At 35.8% G+C, this 27,061-nt stretch overlaps 1 protein-coding gene across 3 annotated transcripts in view; it reads right to left on the bottom strand.

The window, feature by feature from the left end:
- LOC136838713 (uncharacterized) overlaps positions 1-27,061 on the bottom strand; it is a 90,841-nt gene that overhangs the window by 14,874 nt on the left and 48,906 nt on the right. For 2 of the 3 annotated variants that reach the window (XM_067104134.1, XM_067104137.1), the window contains exon 2: positions 13,072-13,706. In XM_067104134.1, the coding sequence (XP_066960235.1) occupies positions 13,072-13,147 (76 nt within the window). In that variant the 5' untranslated portion in view covers positions 13,148-13,706. The remainder of the gene's footprint in view (positions 1-13,071; positions 13,707-27,061) is intronic. The other variant, XM_067104136.1, reaches the window with a different exon arrangement.

Below are 27,061 nucleotides of genomic sequence, written 5' to 3'. Positions count from 1 at the left end.
ACATGTCGTAGGTCAGAGTTTTTGCTAACTTTATCTTTAAACTTCTTTTACCAGAGTCATAATTTGTTATTCTTTACGGAAAAGAAAGCTCCAATCTTGCCACATGAACTATTTCTACTATTAACATAGTACTGTATGTCACAGGTCTGTGTTGAATCATAAATGAATAAAACACATCTTTTAAGAAACGGAAAGGGACCTCTTCAACACTGTCAGACAGCAACGATAACACTTGCTACTATTGCCTTTGGATCTGAAATGGCCTCTATTAATTAATTAATTTATTTATTTCCAGACTGCCTTTCTCGCTACAGAATTTAAAGAAGTACCTGTACGTTTCCGAAATCTTTTTCCTCGTTTTCACAAATTTGAACTTACAAGGAGGTGGCTTTTACTAAACAGCATGAAAATCAAGACTAGAATAGAATATCGAATTTAGGCCAAAGGTCAAGCGCTGGAACCTATGAGGTCATTCAGCGCTGAAACAGAAATTGACGGTAAAAAGGTTTGAAAGGTGTAACAAGAGGAAAACCTCGCAGTTGCGCTATGAATCAACTGTTAGGAGAGGGTGGAAAGTGAGATGAAAGAAAGAGAATATAAACGTAGGTACAGTAAAAGGAGTGAAAGGGGTTGCAGCTAGGGGCCGAAGGGACGCAGCAAAGACCCTTAAATAATACCTACAGTGCACCGCACGAGGTGCACTGACCGCACTACTCGCTACGGCGACATGAAAATCAAGAAAGGAAAGTCTTGGACCCTGTTTGCAAAATACTTTGTGCACTGGTAACCTCGCTCGTAAGTGCAATAAAGAAACAATGAAATATTATTATTACCTTTACTGTATATCGACTAAAAGCAGTCCAAGCTTTTAGCATACTCGCGAAGAATGTTAAAAGGAATACCGACCTGCTAAATACAAAACTGTTGTAACATCAGTATCATGCGTGTCTAGATTGTGTGTCTAGAGTGTTTATGTAGATTGTAAGGGTGGTAATTCAAGAAAACATTATATTCTAGACGGCTGAAATGTTACTGTGAAAGAACAAAGAGAAATATATATTTTTACGTGTGTGCAAGTGCATACAAGTATTTATGAATCAGGTAAAATACGTAAAGTGTGCGCAACAATTTTATTTGTTTGAAATCAGAGACCACTGCAAGTATTGTTTTAAAGTGTCGAGGTTTTTTCCCAGTAATATAGCTAAATCTGTATTTTACGTCGGAGGTAAGTCAGCGACCGCTCGACTGGTGTTCGTATGATTTTAATAATCTCTACAGATTAATATCAAATAACTGCAATTACTACTTGGTCGTGTAACATAGTCATTCTTATAACTTAAGGGTTATTCTTTTCAATACTAAGTTTTTACATGACTGAAGTTTGAGAGAAAAATTACGATGACTTATGGAGGAAGACGTTAAAATCTTTCAAGACAAATGTCGGACACGTTAAACCATCGTAAATTGAAGCAGATCTGCAATTTTGCCATAATTCAGTTATTACGCCCACGTAAAACCCCACCTAAAAGGAGGTGATTTACGATTTACTGTGGCAAACATGAAATGGTTACTGACATGCACATTTTTCCTGGAAGCGTACTGACGGCAAAGAAATGTTTTCCAATAAAACGAAGGGACATCGACGCGCTAGGAAATGACGCCAAGGTGTGCAAAGCGCACTTTGGAATAAAACAATAATGCTATCTTTTACATCATCTGACAAATTTCTAGGACGAATGAAAATATTTCCAGTGCCAATAACGTAAGCAAAATGACAACGGAAAAGGAAAGATACCTTTCACAATTACATATATAATCAACAATACCGAGTGGGCGAAAGAAATGATGCATCTATAATGAGTAACATGATCAGAAGCAAATCTTTTACTCTTTGAATCATTATGCAATGTGTTGTAGCGTGAATCCTGTTGTATATGCATTCTGATGCTCATAAGTATTCCTAAGACTTATGTTGGATATATATATATATATATATATATATATATATATATATATATATATATATATATATATATATATATATATAATATATATTCGCTGCAATATTAGCGCAGACGTCAGTGGCACTCTTGTATTCTGACAAGAAATGTCTTATTAACGATTAACAACTGAATATTATCCTCAACTTAAATATAAATTCTAAGTTGTGAGTTTCCTGATATTCTTATATTCCTTATATATGTATCACGGAGAAAGAGGTTTATCCAAACAAAATCTTTCCTGGGAAGCGAGACTAATTTCTGTTGTCGATAAGGATGCTGGAACGGTAGAAGATATAGCGACTTGTAGTAACAGTTGTAGTAACAGACTTTAGGAGTCCGATGGGAGTGGCAACGAGCCAAATTAAAGCCTGAGAAGCCAATGGAGAGAGTGAATAAGCATAATCATTTCATGGATGGCGTTTTATTTTAATGTTAAAAGGAAAAAAAAAATCACCAGCGCAGACGACACAGATTTCAGGTTTCCATCTGATTCCCCGAAACGCCGCTACCTTTCCTTTTGAATTCGGCCGAATTCGAAAGAATCATAATTACTCTCAAATAAAAGTTTCCTCTATATTCAGTCCTGCGATTCACGCTAGTGATAAAGCACCTCGAATGTAACAGCGAATAATCAGTGCCAGTCGAGGCTGGGTTTTTATGTTGCTACAAAAGAAAACCTACGCATTTTACTGACGTCAGAAAAAAAGGGGCTTCGTTTTAATATCGAGATTACCCACCCGCCATATTAATTTTCTCGCGTCGCCTTATTGAACGAAGAATGAAAATCACTCGAGTCTATTGAACTATGAAACATTATGGTCCTCCATATTTGGATACGGGTAAATTATTATTTTTTTTCTTCATTTTTTGCTTTGTGTAGACAGATGCACGTCCGTTCTCTTGCTATGTACAGTATTAGCAGCAAAAGTACTGTACAGTCTTGTAAATTTACATAAATAATTTGATCAAATTTGGCTCAAACCTCTGACTCTTTTCTTCTAAGTTGCATATATTTGTATGCGTAAATGGATGTTACATCTTTATTTTTTCATTGCTTTAAATTGTTAGTTCTCTAATTACGTGCTTCTTAATTTTCAAAACTTCACAATTTTGTCAGGGAAAAATTCACGTGTCATATTATGGAAATGATACTGATGCACCCCAAAAACTCCTCCCAAAAAAACTGGATTCAAAAGGTCAGACTGTGTGACCCACTTCTGCTTGCTGAGTAAGCTAAAGATTTTGTCGAAATATTTCACAAGGACTCCCTCACCTGATGTGAGTCTGAAATAGCATCTTACGGTGACAACATTTTCTACTAATTCTGCCTTTTTCATATAACAAAGAGCCAGTACTGTTGTATCAGTGAAGCATTACAGTGAATATAGTTAATACTCGTATTTGATCGTAAGACTGTGTTGCTGACTCTGCTGTCTGACTGTCGGAGTATTTTAAGATAAAAACATATATTTTCGTTCAGGAAAAGTTTAAAAGTGAATGATTAGATATGCTTGTTCATTTGGCATTTCTGTAATACTTCTCTTGCAAAACTTTACAATATCTGAATTGTTTCATGTATATAAACTCATATTAATAACCTGTATGTATCAGCAATTAAGATTGTCCAAAAGGAATTCGAAAAATTCGGTAAATTATTAAATTTCTTCTGTATACAATACCTTCGCGCATAAATAAAACAAACATTCCTTAAAGCAGTAGCAGCGATTGTTCCTACAAAAATCATACAAAAACAAAACTCTTACAATGAAGATGGTACGAAGCTATACTGTACATAAATGTTAAAAAAAATTTATTAAATGGAATTTTTTTTTTTATTTTTCAAAGATAACGACAAAAATGAATCCCAAACATTGTATGTTTATTTATATAATTTTAACTGGTGGGACGGAAAATTCGTTAATAGCTTCAACAAATTACAGTTTGAAAATTTGATGCTACAAACATATTTTGTTCTTTTCTTAATTTTGGACTATGTCTCTCGCTATCAATACTCTTATGGCTATTTTTGAGTTTCCAGTTAAGTTGTGTAAAGTTTCAACGTTTCATTTTGAATTGTTATTTACTAAGAGTTGTGTTTTCGCTCAATATCTCGCTGAAAACCAGGTAAAGTCTCATTAAAATACGGCACATCTTTGTGCAATTTTGCTGTGGGAACCAGCACTGACATGCATCCAATCATCTCTCCTGCTTTTCAAAAAAATTCTTTCATTTTAACTCTCGCTCCAACGTAAAAATTCTTCTTCCTTATCAAGAAAATCAAGACATCCAAATTTATGGCTGGTATTTGTTGGAAAAATGAGAAACATTGATCCAGGCTATTTCTGTTTTTATTTTTTTTTTACATACGATTATGCATATCTAGGAATGTAACAATAAGAGCAAATGATCAATACTAACAAAACTGAAGTGGCTAATGGTGAAAACTAAAAAATAAGAAAATAATTCGGAAACTTGGCCCTTCACAAGGGGAGAACAAAAGGTTGTTCGTAGTCTCAGTTCTTAGGTGATTAGCTACTGATAACAATTGCAGTGCCTGAATAACTGAAGGTAATTAGCTGATATATTTGCATAGAGGCGCGTCAGTGCAGGAAATACTTTGCATTTTTTGTATAATTTTTTATTTATTTTGCTCATTTATTAGTCCATTCATTTCTTTTCTGTACGTTAATAATAATAATAATAATAATAATAATAATAATAATAATAATAATAATAATAATAATAATCTGGCCTTCTAACCCGAGGTTCGAATACTCAAGGAAGTTTGTTTTATCCATGATAAAAATAAAAATTTGCGAGCTGTGAAAAATTTTGGATAAATTTCATACAATTCAAACATTAGAAAGAATTTATACCTGAATAAATAAATACCACTTTGTATTCAATCATATACACAGGAGGTCATGCACGCTCGCATACGCGCTCATGTTTTCGGTTAAACGTCCATTGTTCTTGGCCCTTAATAAAATTAAAAACTATGAAAAAATGTAAATAAAAAAAAAACTGTGGAATGCTTTTACAGGCAAAATTATAAGAAAATTATTCCACAATGTCATTATTTCCTTTAATTAAAACTTTCCCTACCTCGTGGTCGAGAATGAGGTCTATTATAGTCACCACGAATTACTTTCTTTTTCTCTAACTGTTTTTACCCTCACATGAATTGAAGTGAATACCTTTTTGGCAATCTGAACTTGACTCTGGTCGAAATGGGTACATGCAATTATGAACATGTGCAATCGTTACTCTGGCAGAGTCAGTGTTGACGCTCGTAGGCTCACGGGCTTGTAATGCTACTACTTTATTATTTCATTCATTGTTGCTATATATATATATATATATATATATATATATATATATATATATATATATATATATATATATATATATATATATATATATATATGTGTGTGTGTGTGTGTGTGTGTGTGTGTGTGTGTATGTGTGTGTGTGCTCATGTTTTCTGATTTACCACTACTCGTTTATCATCATCTTCGCTGTCTTTTACACTTTTACACATTACGAACATTCTGTTGAGTGGAGGTAGACTGCTTGGTATGCTTCGCCAATTGGATGTTTGCACATTCAGAATAATAATGATGATAAGAGAATATTCCATCACTGCTAAAGCAATTGTGATGAATACACATCCATATTTTGTGGATAATTACTTTACTGGAAAATCACCCCTGCTTTCGGTAGGATTTCCATTCTTTTTACCCCTCTGCATCATATATATAATAATTCCTGACCTACTGGGTAGATGGTATCTCTAGATCCTGGGGCTCTTGAACGAAACTGAAGGTAAGTTGACAAAGTTTTTTAATCGTAGCTCAGTTTCTTACCCCACAAATTTGCACCTAAGTCTAATTTCCTTACTCTGACTTCTCACACCATTCCTATTAAGCCATTCAATAGCCATGAAGACATAACACCTTTGTTTGAGTGCGACAGTAGGTCTGAGACAAGTCACTCTTCCGCCCACAAATCCTACCATCCACCTCGCTTTCATGATAAAAAAAATTACAATTGCTTTCGACACCTCGCTTCCATAATAAAACCTTACAATCGCTTGCGACAACTTATGTTCGATACCGTGCATCCATGACATTACCCATATCTGCTATTTCTCTCAAGCTATTTGCAGGTTCATGTACGCTACATACAGCCTTTTCCCTTTTACTGCAGAAGTTCTCATTTAAATGCTTCAGAACAAAACTTGACCTTTACCCTGTCTTCGTGTTTGAACACCAAACTATGCATCCATCAGCTATCTGTCTTGCGTTCTCAATCAAAACTCCGCTATATACTCGTATCTTCCCTGATATACTAGCCAACATGATGCATCTGCGTGAACGATATGGTGAATGGCAGAGAGAGAGAGAGAGAGAGAGAGAGAGAGAGAGAGAGAGAGAGAGAGAGAGAGAGAGAGAGAGACTGTTCCCGTTAGATGTTATTTGAAATACGTCATTATTTTGCATAGGTAAGATGTGAAAATGAGAAAGGGATCTCCGCCTTTTTATTTCATTGGACATCAAAGTAGAAACGCAAAATCACCAAAATGAACTATGGTATTTATATCTCTGAACGGACTATTCACACGCATGCGTCGAAGGGCGGCCTATCTCTTTTGAACTTTGTTGTGTATTAACACATTGCCCTATTAATCTAACCAACAATCTCTTTAAGGCCTTCAGTAACTTGTCTTTGAATGTAATGATATACGGTCACATTTGAGCTTCGATATAAAGAGTCTGAGAACCGAACGCGATAAGACGGACTGCAGCATATCCTAATTTCTGCATAAATTAATATCTACCTCCTTTCAGGAAAGTAAAAAAGTTGGAAACTGAATACTGAACAACTTAAGGTTTTTTTTTTCTTACAAAGAAAACCGATGGAAATATGAATCTCTTTTTCCCTAACTATGCTTCTTAAGTTTGGTGAAAGTTATATAAGGATCACATTTCTCCGTCGGTAATCGCAGACTGAAATGCAAGCAAACCTCGAGGATAATTGCTGCTTGCAACCATATCCTGACCGGTTAATGAATTAAGGCTGATGTTTCAATTTTTTTTTCCAGGTTGTTTGCCAGAATTACTTCCAATATTAACATTTCTTAAAAGGATGACATACTTGATTACTAATTCGGGGTAAGCGCTTTATGGGCTAGATGGAGCCCAGAGCATGAAGCTCTGCTGACCTACTTAATTATTGATTTTATGCGAATGAGCGGCAGTAGGAATGCACGAAACTAGCTAGATGCAATTTACGGCATTAGTCTAGTAGACCCCGAGTGCTCTCAGGAAGTAGGATAATTGTCGCGCTAACGAACATTTCCGATAATGACTGATAACACAACGAAGATAAAATCAATCACGGCCTGGAAATTATATCATGTTTCTAAGCCCGGAAAGTAGGTCGTCGAAGATGGGGGTTCAGAGTAAAAATTATACAATTCGACGAACACACGAACGGTGGTGTCAAATTCATGGACGTTCGCAAAATAAATCACCGATGGTCCTATTTCTCTTGCCCTACGACTCTCTAATCCTATGCTTCCTCCTACTCCTACTAGTCAAATTCGACTGGTTCTTCCATCTGCACAGCGTGACAAGACACCTATGCCTTTGTGGGTGAACTGACTCCTGTTATTTTCTGTTTTTTTTCAACTGATTATTAAAATGAACTTAGACTTCCTCTTAGAAACATGCACTGGTTCAGCCCATTCCAAAGGGTGACAGATCTAATCATTCCAACAATTATCCTGTTGCTTTAACTTCTACCGTCCCTCTGTTGTTCGAAACTTGACTCGCCTCTCACTTGCGCGAGTGACTTGAATCCAAACTTGGCCCTGTGGGAAAAACAGTGCGGCCCTAGAAGGCAAGAATACTGGTGAACTCTCTTACCTTATCTCACTCATGTTTGGTCAGATTCTTTGTAAAACTTCAGTGTATTTCATTATCTTTTTGATATCTCTGATACTTGACACACTAGCATGAAGCCACGCCAGCCACACTTCCTAATGATAGCTTTACTTCTCTTTAAACTTATTTCAGAATTCTATATCTACTGTTGTCCTAAGAACCAGAGAAATTTCTTAGCTGTCTGTTCTACCACCTACGTTATTCCTAAACTTCATCACCGGCTCTCTCTGCTTTACAGTTTTGTCTGTTCAAGCTTCTGCTGATGATTCGGCTTCTATATCCTTGAAGAAAGTGGAGGCTAAATTTACCTACTAAGCATCTTCGGCTGTTTGCATGCAGTGCTGAATTGTTCTCTCTTCATCAACAAAATCTTAGCTCATGAAATTATCCAAATGAAGATCCCATAACGTTGAGCTGAATGTCTCCAAGACATTTTTCAACAGTTTATTTTCCTCTTTTCCCATCAAAATCCCTTAATCTATTCGTTAATGGAATGGAATCGAATATAGAATTTAGGCCAAAGGCCAAGCGCCGGGAACCTATGAGGTCATTCAGCGCTGAAACGGAAATTGACAGTAAAAAGGTTTTAAAGGTGTAACAGGAGGAAAACTTCGCAGTTGCACTTTGAAAAAATTGTTAGGAGGGTGGAAAGTCAGATGGAAGAAAGAGAATATGAAGAGAGGTACAGTCAAAGGAATGAAAGGGGTTACAGCTATGGGCCGAAGGGACGCTGTAAAGAACCTCAAGTAATGCCTACACTGCACCGCGTGAGGTGCACTAACGGCACCAACCTCCCAACGAGGCATCTATTAGTAAAAGAATGTCGCTGGACCTCACACTTTCATCACAATGTTGGCTGCTCAGGTTACTCCAGACTTGTCTTAGATCTCATCGCTCGAATGGCTAACTATGCTGCTAATAAATTAAACCTGTTGCTTAGTTCCTGTTTTTGTCCTTAGTCATCCCTCTTTGGAATGCTTCATGTTTTCACACTTCCTCCTCAAAAAGACAGAAGAAAAAGCAGTCCGGTAATCCCCTCTCAATCCCTTTCTTATCTGCTCCAAGGTGTGTCATCTCCTTTTTTTATCTGTAGGTATTATTTTGGTCACCATTCCTATGAGCTTAAGGAGAGAGTTACTCTCATAAGACCCATCAGGCCAACTCTTCTCACATAAGCTGTTTGAACTAGCAACCTTTGGACTTCACAATTCAGTGATTCTTTGCTTTCCTTTACTGTAAAACTTCAGAATTCTCTTCCTATTTCAGCTTGGCACATTATCTTCACTTTTTTAGAGACAGTTCTTTGGCTTCCTTTGTAGTTAAACTCACTCTTCTTTCTCTTATTTTTTTATTTTTACGCTGTATGGGTCTTGGTCAGATGAGGGCAGTAGCTGGCCAGTCTATTGGCCCTTGCATCAAAAACATGCATAAGCTCTGAAACAGAGCGAACGATCCGTTTTATTGGTGAATTGGTCTCAAAAGCTGTGGTGAGTCAACTTCTTCATTAGTTAGAGATATAAAAGTCAAGAATGCAGGTTGCCAAGAATTCCACAAGTACAAGGCGAATCATTTATTTATTTATTTATTTTTTTTAAGGGGTGGGATAGGACGGACAATTCTATGCCCTTATCTACACCAACACAAAGAAAACAACAAAACATTTAGGGAAAGGAAAAACTAGTTACGCTAACTCCCAAGGGTGTAAGGACTTGCCTCACGAGGGACCTTAGCCTGTTCAGTGTTGCTTCTATACCTGAAGGTTCTTCCATACTTATTAAAACTTCAACCGGAGGATTTCCCTCTTATTACAGACCAAATTCCATTTCCAGGAAGACACTCAAAGGCTGCTCCTCTGTGTATTCTATAGTGCAGATACTACTTTGAATAGTGCTCTTGAGGGGTGTGCATGGCCACTATTTCCCCAAGCAGGGAATGACATACACCGGATTCTACAACCTTACATGTGAGGAATCCTTAATTTCACTCTAATTTATAAGGTATTGTTACCTTTCTCGGCGTTTCCCAGACTCCTAAGTTTCCTTTGCTGAATACGTCAGTTCACCTCCACATAAGAGGGGTATATTGTTCGTTATTCCTTTCTACTGACCATTATTTCTTTCTCTCTGGTATTCTAAGGACCGAGTCAGTTTAGGAAGTTCTGCCCCTCTCGGTCTCGCTGCCATTAGTTGCTTTCATCTCCGAGGTTTATCAATTCTGTGGTCTTGACCATTTGTCTTTTATGTTGAGTTCTCTTCGTTTTGTAGAATATAGTAACAGCTCCTCAAATTCCGTCTATGCCTCTGCCGACAGTAATGATAGGCAACCGACGTGCTTTTCTGGTTTCGAGCAATTTTTGCTCATATTGGCTTTGACTGGACTTCTTACCTGTTGCCAAGCTTTTCCTTAAAATATTTTAACGAAATACCTAAAGATGAATCGTTGTGATACAGGAATTCAGTCTTTCCACTGAATGAAATAATAATAATAATAATAATAATAATAATAATAATAATAATAATAATAATAATAATAAAATTAAGATTCCGAGACATTTACGGAATATTTGTCGTTCATGGGAAATCGGAAATGGAATAGGAATTGGGTAATGAGATAAGTAGCTGCTAAGTTTATTTAACAACTGCTTAATATACTTTTATCATGAATGCAGGCTCATATTTTACATAGGGCGTTTCGGCATCTACATTTAAAAAGCATCAACTAGGAAAAGAATATTAAATTTAGGCCAAAGGACAAGCCCTAAGCCCTATGTGATCACTGAGCGCTGAAAGGGAAATTAAGGTTTTAAAGGTGTAACAGGAGGAAAACCTCGCACATGCACAATGAAACAATTTTTAGGAGAAGGTGGAGGTATAAGGAACAAAAGGGGTTGCAGATGGCGGCCGAAGGGACGCTCCAAAGAACCTTTAGTAATGCCTACAGTGCACCGTGTACGGTGCACTGATGGCACTGCACCCCCTAAGGGGAAAAAAGCATCAAATAGACCATTTACTGCTTATCTGGAAAAAGAATAATTCATTAAGAGCTCCTGGAATGCTGATATAGCTATTACAAGGCAGAGTCGTTAATATTTTTACTATTTAAATGAAGGCAAATTGAATTCCTGAATGACTGGAAGACTCCTGGAAGCAAGATTATTTTGGTCTTCTGAAGCTGCAGGAAGTAAAACAGAGAGAGAGAGAGAGAGAGAGAGAGAGAGAGAGAGAGAGAGAGAGAGAGAGAGAGAGAGAGAGAGAGAGAGAGAGAGAAATTCCTGAAAGACTCCTGAAACAAGATTATTTTGGTTTTCTGAAGCTGCAGGAAGTAAAGCAGAGAGAGAGAGAGAGAGAGAGAGAGAGAGAGAGAGAGAGAGAGAGAGAGAGAGAGAGAGAGAGAGAGAGAGAGAAATTCCTGAAAGACTCCTGGAAACAAGATTATTTTGGTTTTCCGAAGCTGCAGGAAGTAAAGCACAGAGAGAGAGAGAGAGAGAGAGAGAGAGAGAGAGAGAGAGAGAGAGAGAGAGAGAGAGAGAGAGAGAGAGAGAGAAAGCCAATTTCATTGAAATGAATGTGAGACAAGATTATTATAAAAAAATACATTAGCTTTAATACGTTGAAGGCAAACATTGAGCAAAACTATCCAATCACAGCAGGTATTGTCATATGAAGAAACGTTCGTCAGGAAAACACGGATCTTTTTTCTAGTCATATGGGATAATTGATCAAAAAAGATGAAAGTCTGCTTTAATTCTATCAATATTAAGTAACATATTACGCCATAGTTATAAACTATAAATCTTATAAATAGCGGAGAAATTTTTATTCATTCTGAATCACTTAAGAATGTACATGCCATTTAACTAGGGAAGTTCTCAAAAACATCAATCAAAGATCCAATAAAGAGGCTATGACTAAGATTCAAAAGGAAAAAGAACGCCACTTTGTGGTGCATACCTTATACGTATATGTATATATATATACATATATATATATATATATATATATATATATATATATATATATATATATATATATATACACGTATATATATGCACTATATATATATATATATATATATATATATATATATATATATATATATATATATATATATATATATATATATATATATATATATATATATATATATATATAGGTATGTATGTATGAAACATGGAGAGAGAGAGAGAGAGAGAGAGAGAGAGAGAGAGAGAGAGAGAGAGAGAGAGAGAGAGAGAGAGAGAGAGAGAGAGAGAGAGTTTAAGATCATGGAACTTACGCTACAGTGGTAGGTACTCATTCATTTGCCATGGAGGGGTAATTTTAAAAATAATAGCAAATATTTATCACGCCCAGCATAACTGAAGTTTACAAAATGCTCAAGTTAAGAACTACATAAAAGCTTGTAGTCACATTCAGACATCGTACTAAATTTACTTAATTATTTGTGTCACCTAAATAAAACAAAAAAGAAAAATATTCTTTTCAGTTAAACGTTTATCTTTTCAAAAAACTAGACCCCAAATTTAGGCGAAATCATATTTTTTCCTTTTATTTTTTTTTTCCAGTGATGGTCAAGACGCTTACCTGTTTCCGCATATCAGTAATTCTTGTATTTATTCATTTATTTTTGCAACTGAGTTAAACTGTTATGTTATTCATGTCAAAATTTAATATCACTGCTATTACTGATCCAGGACAAAAAAGTGATTACCACTGAGAAAGAGAAAAAAAAACATAATCCATCTCAAAATGGGGTGGTTTTTCGCCCATCTTGGTTGCATTTTCATAAAGAAAAAACAGCCCTCTTGTTGCACGACAATACGCTAAACATATGGTGTACAATAGAACCTAAGTGATACTTTCATCCTTCAGTGATATGTTTAGTGCGTTCAGAATATCAGTAAGCTCCTATATGACCTGGAAAGGGATTTATCTCAGTTTAGGCTGAGGCATTAGGCATATAAAGAAAGGTAACCCATTAATGCTAAGACAAAAAAAAAAAAAGGACAAAGAGTGAATCAACGATTGTAACACGACGCATGAAAAAAAATATGCAAACATACAGCCAAACAGACGAACACAGACACAGCGTCGAAGAACGCAAAAAAAAGAAAAACCAACCTTGTAGAACTGGGAGGCAGAGAGCAACATGCAGGCGGAAGACGGCCAGGAGGAGAACCACTTTGTCGGACACCATTCCCAGCTTCCGTCGGCTTCTGGTGACTAAGTTCACTCTGTGTAAGTCTCGGTTTCCACTTCAACAACTGTCAATCCTCTCTCCGATCTGGGCGTGTGAGTTTACGGGCTTTCAATGAAAACGATTTCACGAGTAGAAGGCGTTCCTTTTCCTCTGGGAAACTGCAGTTGAGACCTGTTGACTGGGTTCGTTCTCAGCAGCGAAAAGTATAAAAAATAGACGAGGGCCCCACTTTTGGCTTGCGTGTGTGTGTGTGTTATGTTGTTGCGAAGGGGCTTCGTTCTTCGCGCTACGGAGGTCTGGACTGGTCTGTGCCCTCGTGTTCTCGGTCGCTTAGTTTTATACTCCGGGGCCTCCCACGACGTCCTAAAAATCGGGTAGAGCGAGTGACTGCCTCTCTCTCTCTCTCTCTCTCTCTCTCTCTCTCTCTCTCTGCATCCAAATGTTCAACAGAGGAATTCCTGGGCATTAACGACACGTGGTTTATCAATTTTTGAAGAAAATCTCGGTAATTCTTCGACTAATTCCTACTGATCAGCTTCTATCCGAATTGATGAAGCTGCCAGAATGATTAAGAAAACTGATTATGAAGATCGAAATTGCGCCTCAACAATTGCGCCTCGACGTTATAAAATAAAACATAATGGAATAAAATAGATAATTATAGCAACAAAGAATAAAAACAGATGGGAAATATTCTTTAAAATAACAACAGAACTCATACTTTCCATACATACCTGTAAGTAGTCAGTATGTAAAACAAGTAAAAAATGCGCCGAAGTTTCTTCGGCGCAATAGAGATTTCTGAATAGCCGCTACAGCGTATAATCAAGGCCACCGAAAATAGAGCTATCTTCGGCGGTCTTGGTATAATGCTGTGTGAGCCACGGCCCATGAAACTTTAACCACGGCCCGGTGGTGGCCTATCCTATATCGTTGCCAGAAGCCTAAATAAAATAAAAACTACTGAGGTTAGAGGGCTGCAATTTGGTATGTTTGATGATTGGAGGGTGGATGATCAACATACCAATTTTCAGCCCTCTAGCCTCAGTAGTTTTTAAGATCTGAGGGCAGAAAGAAAATAGTGCGGACAGAATCAAGTGCGAATGGACAGACAAAGCCGGCACAAAAGTTTTCTTTTACAGAAAACTAATAAAAAGGGGCTTTACAGAGGGGGAAAAATACCCTTAAACTAATAAATTCTGAGAGAAAAGCTGTCCCCAAAATAATTTCCTATATATTAAAGGCCTCAAACTATGGTATGCTAAAGTTATACGTGAGCTTAAGGATATGATGGTTAACTTTTAGAAAATTATAATTATCAATCCCTCAAGCACGCAAAAAGAGAGAGAGAGAGAGAGAGAGAGAGAGAGAGAGAGAGAGAGAGAGAGAGAGAGAGAGAGAGAGAATTTAAAACCTGAAGTATTTTAATGCCATGATGGTTAACTTTTCGAAAATTATAATTATAATCTTTCAAGCGCGCAAAAAACACAGAGAGAGAGAGAGAGAGAGAGAGAGAGAGAGAGAGAGAGAGAGACAGAGAGAGAGAGAGAGAGAGAGAGAGAGAGAGAGAGAGAGAGAGAGAGAGAGAGAGAGAGAGAGTTTAAATTCAAATTATTACCAAATAAAACACAAAAAACCAGTACAAAAAGTATTATCACTACTCAGACATTCCCTTGACAAAATTTGTTGCAAGATCAAAATGAAAATGGTTTAACATGAATCACACGAACAGCCAACAATTTTAGAAGACAGTGAAAAACCGATTCTAAAGACAGCAAGTAAAATAACACTAAAACTTATCAAGCATTTGAAGTTTCTTTATTCTATGAAACAAATGAGGTAAGTGCTTGTATTTACAAAAATGTCGCATGTAAATTTGGTTTTTATCATTACTAAAGTCCTAAAAAAAAATAAAAATTTTGCGCGTATCAAATTGCTAAAATAAAAAATAAAAAAATTAACGAAAGAAGGAAATGATAAATGAAGACCAAAATAAGATTGATGAGCACAAATATAAGATTATCGACATAATAATTAAGACACCAAGGGCTGCAATCACAATAAGAAACAAATGAAAAAAGACCGTTAAAAGCTGAGGATAACACTGCATTAGTGAGGTTTTTGTTAGGAGTAGAAATCAGCTTCTTAGTTTTGGCTAAGTGACGAATGAAGATTCTAGCTTAGTGCCTGACTAATGAACTGAAAGATAATTTTCACAGATTCATTTAAATTGTTCGGGAACTCGTATGACTGTGTCAAAACATGAAGTCAGACAATCTGTCCGAGAGCCTGACAATAAAGATGAAAAATGTTTTATACACACATATAAATATATTTTTACATAAATTACAATGGGCACTTATGAACACCTATGCGTAATGCGATTTCTTTTTACGAGAGAGAGAGAGAGAGAGAGAGAGAGAGAGAGAGAGAGAGAGAGAGAGAGAGAGAGAGAGAGAGAGAGAACATGCAACATTGCATGTATTAAAGCATGCAAGCTCACAGTACATGCAAAGAAACACGAACATAAAAATAATGCGGTGAATGCAAACCACACTACACACATGCGACTTTAATATATAATATATATGAATATATATATATATATATATATATATATATATATATATATATATATATATAATATAAATACATATATACATATATATATATAAATATATATATGTATATGTATATATATATTATAAATATACATATACATATACATATACATATACATATACATATACATACATATTTACTATTTTGTGTAAATATTTCTGTACTACGATTTCTTCAGATCCCGTCCGCTTTGCTGCCGGCGAAGCTTACTGCTTAGGTTTATGGTATCAATTTCAAAACCTTCAGGTAAACCAAAGGACAGTGTTCCCGGACAAATTGAGGCACACACTGGTAATTGAAAGTAAACAAACCTTGCGTAGACGTCTCCCAACGACGTCATCGACCAAAACAGATCCGAAGAAAGAAAGGGCGGAGCGACAAACTTGGAAAAGGCTTTTCTATGTGATCAGTGTCAGCTATTTCAAGATTCACATCCTAAGAATACATAGCCTATATGCAAGTAAGATTACAGCATACGAAAAACTGATAGCAAAAGAATGGGATGTGTAGTTTTTAATTCATAAATCTATGAATTGCAATACTTTATTAAGTTATTCTTATTACATCACAGCAATGATGCAAGTACTGTAATAATTTGAAAATGCAGGTTTCTAATTCATAGATTTGTAGATCGTTATACTTTAATAAGTTACTCTAATTACATTACAGCAATTATGTATATACTACAATAGTTTTCAAAGCAACCTGGATCCATGAATCTAATTTTCACAAATACTATAATCGTTCTAAAACCAAAGTTGTTTCACCACTCATCTGACTTGACTTTTCATGGGTTTAATGTGGTGTTCGTTTCTCTCTCTCTCTCTCTCTCTCTCTCTCTCTCTCTCTCTCTCTCTCTCTCTCTCTCTCTCGCGCGCGCGCGCGCGCGATTTTAACCTTCTATGTGTATTTCCGAGGAATAAATTTAATGGTAAACGCAAACCTCTGGAGAGTACTGTCAGAAATTATTTTCGTGATAGTACCTAACGCAACTGAAGTAAGTATAATAATTTCACAAATAGTTCCAAATTTTGCCACTTTCTATCGACACTACATTAGTACATCAGTAAAGAACGATACTGACAATAACAAAAACCCCAGAAATTATACCGTTATTATTATCACGGCCAAGAAAAAAATAATAAATACAATAATAATGAAGATGACGATTTTTTGTTACGACAAAATAGTCTACTCATGGACACCAATAACATGTACAATTTCATTCATTTCTAGTGTCTAAGATCCTTACATTATCCCCCAAATAAAGCTAGGACCTTCTATATGGATTCGCCTAATCAAACCCAATATTTAGCAGAGAACACGTTCTTGGTATAATGTAGGTCAGAGATTTATGTGCATAATGTGTGGCGTGAAATTTCATAATTATGGACCATCTCTTTAATGCTGTGGGTGAAATCTGACCCAAAAAATCTTGGCCATAGGCCTAAATTGCCTCATCAATTCTGGGTTCCGTTTAATTGCTTAACAGCTGACCCTTCTAATACTGCCTCTTTAGTCACTCCCACTTATATTATTAAATAAAAATCCAGCAATTCTTCCGTATCTCTGATATGTCCTTATCTTATCCTTATTTTGTGATACAGTCATTTTACCTTTCATTTATATGATTCCCCATATTTTTTATAGGTCTTTCTCCGCAATCTAATGTTTTCTCTATTCCTTCTCTCACACTTGGAATACTATGCACATTCTCTCATTCTCTTTATTATGTATACATTTAATTTTCTAATAAATGCTTCTTATCTTTTTCTCACCAATTCTCATATATCAGAAAATTTACATAAATAAATTGTCTTGAGAAGTAAACCACTCCCACAAACACATATATACATAGACACACACACAACCACACACACACACACAAACATATATAATTTTTTTACATATAGCTATCTGCTGCTAATAAGCTTCCACATTTACAAGTGTGCATTATTTCATAAATTTCAGTCGCTAAACCAACATTAGTATAAATACAAAAAACATAAATATAAATTTATAAAATCTAATGGTGTATACTTTACCTAGATTAATATAAGTACACACCCTCTTAAATAAGTTGAAGAATTTTCATGGAAAAAATCCACTTTCATTTTAAGTGAAATGGCTAAACTGAGTAATTTTAAAGCAGAAACAAAACCTTTATGGGAAGAGATATTAAATACGTCCCTTCTCCATATAAAAAAACCTCGTGGAACATACTTTTGATACATTCAATTCTTCACTAAATGCTTACTGGTAGGCATCACGTCACATGCAAGGTGTCCTGTTTCTTCATATGCAAGACACGTTTGGAGTTGAACGAAGAATTATTGCGCTGGTTTATAAATTATTTCTCTGATCGCCTAAATTTTGTTATACTTGGTCAATCGAAAATGATTTCTCTGATCGCCTAAATTTTGTTATACTTGGTCAATCGGAAATTATTTCTCTGATCGCCTAGATTTTGTTATACTTGGTCAATCGGAACATTATTTTATGTACGTGTCTCGTTATTATTTTCAATGGTGGATTGTTCCCAGGGCCGTATCATTAAAATGATTGATCAATGAAAATTTACTACTTAGACCTTCACAAAATGTCTCCCTCTTAACAAGATCAAATACCCTTTTCACACCGATTCCATATACAGGAAATCTTGATTCTTATTGTTTTCGTTTTTTACTGAAAATGAAAAAAAGGACAACTGTTATGATGACCTCTGAATAATACCTCCCTGTTCCCTGATATTCTTGCAGTTCTATTTCTCTTTGAAGAAAAAATTAATTAGTGCTTCGAATCTTCTTTTCTTTAATATCCCTTCCCATAACGATTTAAAGCAACGAAACGCACTGTGAATTTTTTCCAGTCTTTCCAAAATGTATCATTCAAACTTCTGTCTCTTTCGCTGACGGAAATTTGAAGCGGACCGAAAAGTACAGATTTTTTGTGGATTTGATGGTAAAGAACTTTGCTTAGTAACCTTAATAACAATCAAATCCAAACGAACCACTGGGATAGTTGGTTTAATAGTGAAATGAATTTATTTGCATTCACACATCCAAATGCATTTCCAGGCTCATCCTGACCCCTTCTATTATTACGTCATTCAGATCAGACTTTCTTCAATCAACTATAGGGACAACTACACTTTTTGGGCAATGGCACTGAAACGACCTCAAATTACCCTTAATTCCCAAGCATACCAGCTGCAATGGGATTATCTAGGAAAACAAACAAAACATTTCTGGGGGCAATTATGTACCAAACTTCACAATTTCACGCGATTTAATATTAGTATTCCGAATTTCATTTAAATGTACGTCAATGGTGATCCTGGTAACAGCGTCCATTTCTAAAACTGATGAGGTCCAACTGTCAAAATTTAAGTATTTTCAGTTGTGCTGGTATGGCAGAAAATACGTGAAATTCATAATCATTTTTGAGGAAAGAATCAGTTCCAGAACAGGCAGTGGATAAATAATGCATATGGGCTCATCAACAGTGAATTGGATCCCCCAAACACACTGCATCACTCACCTCCTTTCCTTTTCCTATATCCGGGCATCTACCCAGCACTTTCTAAATATTCCTCTCCCTCTGTCCCCTAACACTTTCGAATTACAGACTCTTGGTTAACTTACTGTCGGCTGTCGTTTCCTCATGACCAAACATCTCAAAACTCTGATTCATCCTTTCATCTATGATAACCTTTTTACTGTTTTCATTCATCTGCATGCTTCACCCCTTTCAATTCTTCTTACGTCGCGTATACCACACAAAATTCATCTCAACATCTCCAACCTTTTTTCTTTCAATCTCACTCCACATCCACATTTCACTTCCATGAAGGAGAGGTGGTTAAACTATTCCTTCATACACACCTACCTTGGTTTACATAGGCAACCCAATGTCTCCTCCCGACCTTTTGCACCCAACCTGACACACATCTTTGCTCCACCTGTTCTATTGCTCACCCCTTCTCTCACACTACGATCATCCTTTACATTTACTCACAAATACCTGTAAGAATCAACAACGTTCATCCTTTCACTTTCCATATTGACATTCATTGCTTCATCTTCCTGGTTTTTATTCACCTTTGTAACCTTGTTTTGTTGTATTTACTCTGAGCTTTCTCCTTCTCTTGCAAACGCTTTCCAAACCTTTTGCAGGCTTCTAAAAGCTCACAGTAGCTTATCTATACCAAGCATCCTTAATTACCTTCACGTTATCTCTTTTCAGTTATATCATAAGCTGTAGTTGATGTAAAGCGAGTATATAACTGGAATGGAATACGAAATTTAAGCTAGGGGTCAAGCGCTGGGACCTATGAGGTCATTCAGAAAAAACCTCGCAGTTGCACTATGAAACAACTGTTTGGAAAGGGCGGGAAGAAAGTTGGGAGAAAGAGAATATGAACGGATATCCAGTAAAACGAATGAAAGGGGGTTGCATCTAGGGACCGAATGGACGCTGCAAAAAACCTCAAGTAATGCCTACAGTGCACCACATCAGGAGCACTGACAGTACTACCTTCCTACGGGGAAGACGAGTACAGATTTTCCCCTTGACTCTCTAACTGCTCACATAACTGTTTCCTTTTAAACACCTGATCCGCGCACACACACACACACACCCCCACGCTCTACCTAGTCTAAACCCAAGATGCTCTTTCCCCGTCAATTCTTCTGTTTTATAGTGACATATTAAGGTATATACGGGATCATCAAGAGGAGATGGTTTCATCCTTTACGGTACATTTATGATTCAGGGAAGATCAAAAGTACGTCGGTTCCGAGCGTAACTCAATATTGAATCCACTTTGTGTAAAACCCAATTACATTAGGATGTGTTCTGAGAGCACTATACTTCGCTGTACATTGTAATTCCTCCTCAGGACTGAATAGTTCTTCATTGGAGGGGTGGGTAGAGCTCTCGGCTAGCACGCTGTTGGCCCAGCGTTCGACTCTCCGACCGGCCAATGATGGATTGGAGGAATTTATTTCTGGTGATAGAAATTCATTTCTCGTCATAATGTGGTTCGGATTCCACAATAAGCTGTAGGTCCCGTTGCTAGGTAACCAGTTGGTTCTTAGCCACGTAAAATAAGTCTAATCCTTCGGGCCAGCCCTAGGAGAGCTGTTAATCAGCTCAGTGGTCTGGTTAAACTAAGATATACTTAACTTTTTTCCTCAGGACTGAACTGATTTTAAACATATACACACGCACACACACATATATATACGTATATACATATATTTATATATTCATGAGGTGTAATACAGTAGGTACTGATATGTAACGTAAACTTACATTTGCATACACTTATTTGCAAGGCACAATAACATTTTCTTCAGGAAAAGCGCAAGACTGGAGGACGGACGAGGGGGGGAGGGGTGGAGAGTCCCACACCCGTAATGTAACCGAGGTTGGGTAAGTCAAGTTGTAACAGGGGCCATCAATAACTAAATGCGGCATATTCTACATCATCTCAAGTTAGAAGTGAAAAAAAAAATCCCAAAGGACTGCTTTAGAGATTACTGGAAATGTAAACATTAATAGAGAAAAAAATGAGGGCGAAAGTATTTTAACACATAAAAAACAAAGAAAAACATTTCTAGAATAAACAGGCTTAAAGATCCCTCGAAAAAAACAGACACAAAATCGACGTCTAGGGAGCCACTGCGAAAGGGCTCTGGCTGGCAAACCTAGATTTCACTGGGAACAGTGAAGGAATTTTACTCTCGACAGTAATCGTTCAACCCAATAATATCTTAGAAATGACATGGAACATTTATAATATCATTAACCCCGATAACATCTTAAAAATGACAGAAAGTCTTTATAATGTTTTTACATTTGATTTGATTCTTAAAACTGTGATATAGTTTAAAAGAGCATATCTTTCGTAATAATAGTGCTCAAGAAATTTCAAGCCACTGCTGTATATATATATATATATATATATATATATATATATATATATATATATATATATATATATATATATATATACATATACATACATATACATACACATATCACAAAAACAGCCACACAACTTCAGTGTGTATATATATTAAAAAAATATATATATATACATATATATATATATATATATATATATATATATATATATATATATATATATATATATATACTGTACTGTATATATTCATATTAGTCCTACTCGTATTAGGCTTCAATAAGACGAGATGGTACTTTGAAAATTAAAGAATCTGGAATCTAACTCATCCCGTCATATTGAAGCCTAATACAAGTAATACAAATACACACATACACACACATATATATATCTATATATATATATATATATATATATATATATATATATATATATATATATATATATATATATATATATATATATATATATATATATATATATATATATATATATATATATATATATATATATATGTACGTGTGCGTGTCAGCTCAGTTCTCATTAAGTAACAGACCCGCATACAGAAATGAGTAAAAATATCTGTCATGCCTGTTTATAATGGTTGCGTATGATTACTGTTAAATAAGCACACTTCAACAATTCGACACCAACATCTGTACAATTATGATAAAAAAATATCTGATTTACTTTATGAGAGATTGCCAACCTTGGATTATTAGGAAGGTTTCAGCAGGTACTTAACAGACTAATATATATATATATATATATATATATATATATATATATATATATATATATATATATATATATATATATATATATATATAGAGAGAGAGAGAGAGAGAGAGAGAGAGTGAGAGAGAGAGAGAGAGAGAGAGAGAGAGAGAGAGAGAGAGAGAGAGAGAGAGACTGTGTGCTCATGATTAATTTCTTCACAAAACAGCTGAAGCTGGACTCCCGTGTACATCATGCACAAAAAATAATGATCTCAATTATTATAATACTAATATTTACCATATAATTTACCTTTCATGTACTTTTCAATATAATTTTTTGTTGGAACAGCAATAACTTTTAAACATTTCCTCCTCCCCCTCAGAGAGAGAGAGAGAGAGAGAGAGAGAGAGAGAGAGAAGTAATTTTGGTATCTACCTGCAAAAATTGAATTGCTATTGATTTCTAACAAGTTACAACTCAATTTAGTTACTAGAATTTAGTAATTAAATTTAAATTACCGACACATCGTAGTTCCTATTTGGAAATATTAAGAACCTTAATTTCGTAACCGTTGAATAATACCCTAATCTTATACACACACATATGTAAATATATATATGTATTTATGTATATATATGTATATATTATATTGTACATATATATATATATATATATGTATATATATATATATATATATATATATATATATATATATATATATATATATATATAAGTATATTACCTTACTATCAAATCATTTAACAACACAACTTTTACCACGATTATCAGAGACCGGCAAGTTATTTGGACATTTCAGTATCCCGAAGTCTTACAAAGAAAAATTCAGGACCAGCACAAGTCATTACGTTACTTGAACTGACTTTACACTTGAAAAAAAAAAAAAATACGAGTTATCAGCGATAAGGAATTTACAGTGACAAAAAAATGACTCTAGTGTTTTTTTCAAACTCGCTCCAACACACGTAAACAAATAAACACATATGTTAATTTGATTTGCAAAAACAAATAAAAATACATGTTAACCTGATTTGCATAGGAGAAAGTGGAAAGCGTAAAATCACTCTTTAAAATTGGATGGAAAAAGAGAGTGAGATGTAGAAGCGAGTAGATCCTCCCCCACAAATGAAAGGAAAGCGAAAAGCTTTCTGGTCAATCAGAGAGAGAGAGAGAGAGAGAGAGAGAGAGAGAGAGAGAGAGAGAGAGAGAGAGAGAGAGGCGCTGGTCTCAATTACTGTGAATGTACAAAGTACGGAAGGTAACCGCGGAAAACAGCGGATAAGATTTTCTGAAAGCTAAAAGCAGTATTTGCAAAATTGTCTTACCCGCGTTTGCTTGTTCCGGGTTCCACAGAATCGTCCTTATATAAATATAATTTTACTTATAACATAAACGCCTATAAGTGTGTGTGTCTTGTCTCCGTACACATGTAATCAAATATTACTTTCATACTGTAACAATACATCAATGGCGATCACATCAGCATGAATCTTTATCGACTAGAATTAATGTCTGGTCTTCTATTTCGATCAGACTATCATCAGGAGATAATTATTCACAAAATGCTTTGAAAATCAGCGGTTTAAGGATTTTTAATTATATTGGCATATTTTCCCTTCATTTCTTTTGTCTTTAGGGATATATTAATACCGGATCATGACGGAGCATGTGGGAATGAATGACACTTTGCTAAAAAATAACTGGCAATTGAACTGCAAACAGATCTGAAAGCTTGCTCTCAAGTTTGATGACTTACGAATACCTGTATTACTCTTAATCAATACTCCCCGGAATATATTGTTTTGTTATCGAAACTAATTCAGTATATACGTACGTATTCCTTAGTCATAAGTGAAAAATATACCCCCTTTCGTATCTAGGCTTAACATATCGAATATACTACAATGAAGCACAGAATTCCTTGCCATTTCTGTTGTAGAATAGAATATAGAGTTTAGGCCAAAGGCCAAGCGCCGAGACCTATGAGGTCATTCAGCGCTGAAACGGAAATTGACAGTAACAAGGTTTAAAAGGTGTAACAGCAGGAAAACCTCGCAGTTGCACTATGAAACAATTGTTAGGAAGGGATGGAAAGTATGATAGAATAAAGAGGATATGAACGGAGATCCAATAAAAGTAATGAAAGGGGTTGCAGCTAGGGGCAGAAGGGACGCTGCAAAGAACCTTAAGCAATGCCTACAGTGCACCGCATGAGGTGCACTGACGGCACTACCCGCCTACGGGGCTTCTGGTGTTAATATAATTTATTAAACCAACCGCAATCCATGAGGCTGTTTATGAAATAACTCTTTGTTGCATCTAGTTTGGCAAAAATTTAATTTAGCTTCATATTCAGTTGCAAAATTACGTCGCAGTTCAAAACCAGCAGCACTGTGGCCCAATTCGCTACGCTTTATCCCAGCTCGTATTTTGTTTCATGATTACTAATTTCATCTGAGATTATTAATTTTTTCCGCTTTCAAAGGGCATATTTCAGCCTTATTAATCTTAATTTTTTACTCAGTAACATAAATTCACGACTGCTGAATTCACGGGTTTAGCAAAATCTGAAGGTCTTTCTGCAATATTTGTCCCAAACTTAGCAAAAGTTATTTGTTTTCATCTCTTTTTCAAAACCCCGAATAGTTAATACAATACCAAGGAGCTCGGATCCTTGATATTGTATTAAAATTCTCATACAAATACATACACACTATACATACATACACATTTTTTTATAACTAGTATGTAAAATTTGCCAAAGCCAAAGCACTGGGACGTATAAGGTCATTCAGCGTTAACAAGAATATTGAGAAAAGAAGTTTTTAATGGTGTAGCGGGAGGAAAATCTCGCTGTTGCACTATGAAACAACTGTTAGTTGAGAGTGGAAAGAAAGATGGAATAAAAAGAATGTGAACGGGGGTACAGCAGAAGGAATGAAAGGGGTTGCAGCTGTGGGCCGAAGGGATACCGCAAAGAACATTAAGTAACGCCTACGATGCTTATTTTTATGCTACAAAGCATTCATAGCAAATGATTTTTCAGGCGTTGATGACCACTGTTGTTGTAACGCCAGAACAAGACCATCAACTTCCATATAAGATGGAAAGGGTCAACATAAAAACTAAAGCCATCAATGATAAGCGTGGTTGGTATTTCCGATTAGCGGTTATTCATTAAAAACAACAAAATGTCTGATCAGTCCTTCGCAAAACGGACCTTATGCTAGAGAAGGGAGAAAAGAAATTGTAAACGTTTGCTTCGTATCTCTTACTTACAAGCATTATAGTACTTGAGGTATTCTGCCTTAAAACGTTCTTGAATAACAGTATATAGAAATACTACACTTCATACCTTCGTAGCCCGTAGGAGGGTAGTGCCATCAGCGCACCTCACGCGGTGCACTTTAGGCATTACTTGATGTTCTTTACAGCGTCCTTTCGGCCCCTATCTGCAACCCCTTTCATTCCTTTTACTGTACCTCTGTGTTATTCTTTCTTCCATCTCCCTTTCCACCCTCTCCTAACGATTGTTTCATAGTGCAACTGAGTGCTTTTCCTCCTGTTACACCTTTCAAACCTTTTTGCTGTCAATTTCTGTTTCTGCGCTGAATGACCTCATAGACCCCAAGCCTTGGCCCTTTGCCGAAACTTTATATTCCTTTCCATTCCATACCTCTGTGCACAATTTTATGAGATAAGCTGCTGAAACAAAAAAATGACGCATATTTCACATACCAGGAATTTCTGACGCCTACTCTTGTCTTGCCCGGAATTACTTATGCAAATAAGGTACTTAACTCTCTCTCAGCTTAAGCTTGAAGAGCTTGAAGTTTCACTTTAAGCGGGAAGGTGCCATTCCGGAGTAAAATATGAGCGACGTGAGTCATTTAAATATCTAATTTCAGAAAGAGGTTTTTATGGCTTCATTAGACAAGTTCTCTTCCCTCATTCATCTGCCTCTTACGCGTCCTTCTGGTAACGGTACTCAGCGACTTAAGCGAACTCTGTCGTAAAGTCAAAGTCAATGTTTTAAAAATCTTAGTTGGTTAATGAAGGTGATTCAGTGTTGTTTACAGTTCTTGGTCTTATCTCAAAGGCATACAAAACACTTTCTCGAGGAATGAAGCGTGATTTTTTTTCTTCCGAAGATCGTAGCACTTTATTGTAGGGATACAATCAAATTTGAGATCTGCAGTTGTGCAGCAGGAAAAATAAAAAGATAGTACAACTCTTCTTAATTTCAGCCTTGAAGAAAGACAATATCTATGCTTCTGCAGAATCTACCGGTCACTTTTTAATTGTAATAGCCACAACACCCTCTTAAATTTCTCGAATTCTTCGCGCTCTTTTGGATACGCTTGTCACTACTAAGCCTTAAGATCCAAGTACAAGAAATATGAAGAAATTCTGATGCGCGTTTTCTGCTACCGCGCATCAGAATTTCTTTATGTTTCTTGCACTTGGATCTTAAGGCTTTTTAGTGGCAAGCGTATCAATTGAAAAAGTTAAGAGGGCATTGTGGCTATTTCAATTACATATATATATATGTATATATATATATATATATATATATATATATATATATATATATATATATATATATATATATATATATATAT

The sequence above is a fragment of the Macrobrachium rosenbergii genome, chromosome 5, assembly GCF_040412425.1.
Source record: "Macrobrachium rosenbergii isolate ZJJX-2024 chromosome 5, ASM4041242v1, whole genome shotgun sequence".
Lineage (NCBI taxonomy): Eukaryota > Metazoa > Arthropoda > Malacostraca > Decapoda > Palaemonidae > Macrobrachium > Macrobrachium rosenbergii.
The sequence above is the reverse complement of the archived record's forward strand: the minus strand, read 5'-3'. Positions and strand labels throughout refer to the sequence as shown.